Genomic DNA, 3,493 nt, shown 5'->3' on the forward strand with positions numbered 1-3,493 from the left:
TTCCTGGCTTGGCAGGTAGCACTGCCTGGGACTTCCCACAAGCAGAACCAAGTAAAGGACCTAGTGGCAGAGCTGGTGTCTCCTCTCCCAGGCAGGTATCCATCCTGGTTGGGGGTGCGGCCTGAGCCTGGCTCCAGGACCATCCTGTCGCTGCCACCCAGAATCTTTCACACTCCCGTAGAGCCTTGCAGCTTGTAGAGCTCTTCCCTGTTCTCACATGGCAAAGGTGTGATGAGGCCCAGGTGGCTGGGCCTGTTTACCACAGGAGGCTGATTCCCGGATGGGAAGATGAGTGGGTAGGGGAGTGTGTGTTCAGTCCCTGTGTTGACCCGCCTCTACCTGCCCCCTGAGTACCCAGTGGGGAGTAGTGCTGGTGCCCTAGTAATAAGAGAGGAGCCAGAGGAAGCTACTGTGGGCAGATCTGAGGTGATCCTCCTGCCTCTGAATATCAATTCTGTGGAATTGTGGATATTGTGGAATTCCGTGGAAGGAAGGCATCAGGACCTCCTCCCCCAGAACATCTCAGGGATCCCGACATAGGCATGCTGGGCCAGGCTACAGGGGCTTTTCTTGGGTTGAAGCCCCAGAAGCCCTTGCTGCTGTCCTAGGACATGGCAAGATGGGAGTATAGACCCCCCAATCTCACCTTCCCAGCCCCTGGTGCCACTCAGCAAGGTGTACAGGGCCAGGAACCCCCCCTGGTCCAGAGTGGAGGGTGAGCAGGGGAGAGGTCTCCTATGCTGAGGCCCCATCCCTGTCCAAGTCTAACCTGGCTCCTGCCTCCCAGGGGTTGAAACTGCCTCTAACCTCTTAACCCCTAAAGAAGAAAAGGTCCAGCCAAGGCCCCAGTCAGAAACCACTTTTTTTTTTGACTTAGTTATCAACATCACCTGTGACGGCTGGGGACTTGAAAACAGGAAACAACCTGGGATGGAATTTTGTCACCTCGCATAGATACATGTGTGCCCACACGTACCCACACGTGCACACGTGCTGACCACATCCGTGGCGAGTGGGCCTTGACCAGCTTTATGTTAGAGACGCTTATGCAGGCCGGAGAATAAGATAAGATGTGCAAAGACAATGGGTACCCAGGACACAGGTGCACAACAGAAGGGGATCCCAGAGGCCTGAGAAGAGAGGGAGCCCAAGCGGACTTGGGGTCCCTCTCATCGAACTCCTAAGTGCTCCTCCGTGGTTCTGTGCCCCACAGGGTCAGGGAAATGGACAAAGTTGGGGCCAACTGGGAGAGGCCGCTCTCCCGCCTGAGCATAAAGTCCATTCTCAATGGAGATGAAACTGCTGCGTGCAGAGGCTGGCAGGGGCACCCAGGGGGCAGGAGGCCGAGGTTGGCACGCCGTGTGGGCGGGGAACACTGCCCATGGGGACAGTGGCCGGGGCTGAAGAACCGTGTCTAGAGTGGCGAGGCGGTAACGGTTGGTGTTGACAGTAGTGTACGGGATGTGGAGAGAGGCCAGGGAGGCTTGGCTGGCCACCTGCTGGGACGATGGGGAAGGAGGCCTGAGTTAGGCCCTACCTCATAGCCCCCCAGTACCAGCCCACTCTGTTCCCCACTCGCAAACAATCCCCCAGTCCTCACCCTTGCTCGCGTCTGTGTCTGGGGGCTGGTGAAGGGTGGCTGAAGCTTCATGACAGACCTGGGAAAGTGAGGAGGGTTAGAAGCAAAGCATGTGGCTAGCCCGCTGGTGTGGGAGTTTGGACTGGGCCCAGCAGGGGTTGGGTCTCACCAGTGCCTCTGCCGATGCAGCAGGTAGAGAAGGTAGACACAGCCAAAGATGAGGACCCCTGAGACCCCCAAGATCCCAGCCAGGTCAGCCCGCAGTATGGGGGATGGAGTAGGGGCAGGGAGCCCTGTGTATAGAGAGAGAGGTGTACCAGATGGGCAGCCAGTGCCCTGGGGTCCCTCCCTGCCCTCCCTGGCCCCTCTCATTGGCCCCACCTTGGTCTGTGCTGAGGAAGAGGTTCCCACAGGCCTCCTGGGAGCCTTCAGGAAAGGAAACAAATTTGCAGCAGAAGGTGGTGTTGGGATTGGGGCTTATCCCCTCAGACCCTTCTTCCAAGGTGAGGGAGATGCTGGTTTTGGTTTCCCAGTGGACCTGGCAGGCGGGGGGCCAATGCTGGATGCCAAATTCTGGGTGCAAAACAGCCAGTCTAGTCCCTCCGGCACCGTCGGGCCCCCCAGAGCTCACAGTCACCAGGGAGACAGAACCAGATCCCAGGAATCCACAGCGGACAGTGAAGGACGGGGACTTGGTGGCCTCCATCTGAACTTGCACCCACACTTCAGGGGTCCCTGTGGGATACAGGCATAGGAGGGCCCCAGGGCTGGGTCTCCACCCTGCCCCATCTTCTGCTTCTCTCCAGTCCCCCACTCACCAGCAGTGATGCAGAGTGTCAGCAGCGCCAAGAGCAGGACCAGGGCCCGGGGCCTGTCCATGGCTCCCCTCCGGCCCCAGCTATGGGAGCTGCTGTGGTAGGGACAGCACCTGTGTTTCCGTTCTCATCACAGGAAGTTTTCATGTGTGAACAAGCCCGGGGAGCAGCTGGGCTCTGCAGCCCTGCCCCATTTCCTTCTCTGTCTGCCTCAGCTTGGTGAATGCAGGGCAATGCACCCTCTGCCTTGGGAGACTTAAAGCAACAGCAATAAGGTTTTCCCTGTACCCATGGCTGTGCTTCACTCAAGCAGGACAGCAAGCCAAAAACCAGTTGGTCCCTTGGGCAAACTGTCATCCCACCACACTGAGAGAAGCAGGGCCTCCAGGCCAATCACTTCACCGCTCTCAGCCCAGTGAGCATCCTCTGGACACTTTGACCTCCTCTCTGGCTCCACACCTGACTCAGACCTGCTCTCGCCGCTTCCTCCGCTGCTGTTCGCGACAGGGTAGGAGACCTGTGCACAGCTGACCGGTGTGGTAACCCAGCCCAGTGTGGGTGCAGAGCAGGGGGGCACATACCAGCCTCAGCCTCCCTAGCCCGGTAGCCCCTCTCCCACCGAGATCCTCCCCACTTTGCAAGGCCCTGCTCAAATCCCACCGCCTCCAGGAGGCTGCCCCCAAGGGAACATTTCCTTCTTGGACAACTGCTGCACAGAGGCTGGGCCTGGGTGGTGGCTCTCCCTGGGCCAGTGCTCACAGATGGACTCTGAGCCCTGGAAGAAGGTATAGCTTTTAGCAGACAGGGAGCTCGATACTTGGTGATTGATGGGACAAAAGCAATGGTACAACTACTCACCAACCTTCTCCATAAGCCACATGGTCCCCTCGGTAAGTTCTCATTGTAGATAATTAAAACAACACTGAATGGAAAACATCAAAGTTGTCTTTCACTATCCCACTTATTCCCATGTCCTTCCCCATTTTAATCTTCATGAGGTTACGACTGTCAATATTTTATCATTTCTGGATTTTGTACATTGCTTAGGAAGATCAAATTATAAAAATAACATTGTAAATTTTGTTTTTATCCCTAACAC

The 3,493-nt window shown here is 56.9% G+C and overlaps 1 protein-coding gene across 3 annotated transcripts; it reads right to left on the bottom strand.

Annotated features, from left to right (window-relative positions):
- Positions 1-849: 849 nt before the first annotated feature.
- PVRIG (PVR related immunoglobulin domain containing) lies at positions 850-3,256 on the bottom strand. Of its 3 annotated transcripts, none has more exons than XM_019422725.2 (5): positions 2,398-3,256; positions 1,961-2,152; positions 1,749-1,872; positions 1,601-1,658; positions 850-1,499 (listed from the first exon to the last, which is right to left on the bottom strand). In XM_019422725.2, exons 1-5 carry the CDS (start codon positions 2,456-2,458, stop codon positions 1,170-1,172), a joined length of 765 nt encoding a protein of 254 aa, XP_019278270.1. In that variant the 5' UTR covers positions 2,459-3,256; the 3' UTR covers positions 850-1,169. The 3 variants fall into 3 exon arrangements, with proteins under 3 accessions (XP_019278270.1, XP_019278268.2, XP_019278269.2); XM_019422723.2 differs by having other exon boundaries at positions 1,961-2,314; XM_019422724.2 differs by having other exon boundaries at positions 850-1,496; positions 1,961-2,314; positions 2,398-3,249.
- Positions 3,257-3,493: the final 237 nt, after the last annotated feature.

Source organism: Panthera pardus, unplaced genomic scaffold (genome assembly GCF_024362965.1).
Source record: "Panthera pardus isolate Hobbes unplaced genomic scaffold, ASM2436296v1 HiC_scaffold_4, whole genome shotgun sequence".
Taxonomy (NCBI): Eukaryota; Metazoa; Chordata; class Mammalia; order Carnivora; family Felidae; genus Panthera; species Panthera pardus.

Coding starts and splice junctions, on each gene's coding strand:
- PVRIG (XM_019422723.2), bottom strand. CDS start 2,458: ATGGACAGGCCCCGGGCCCTGGTCCTGCTCTTGGCGCTGCTGACACTC. Junction 2,315..2,397: donor GACACTCTGCATCACTGCTG/GTGAGTGGGGGA, acceptor TGTATCCCACAG/GGACCCCTGAAGTGTGGGTG. Junction 1,659..1,748: donor CTGCATCGGCAGAGGCACTG/GTGAGACCCAAC, acceptor TCACTTTCCCAG/GTCTGTCATGAAGCTTCAGC.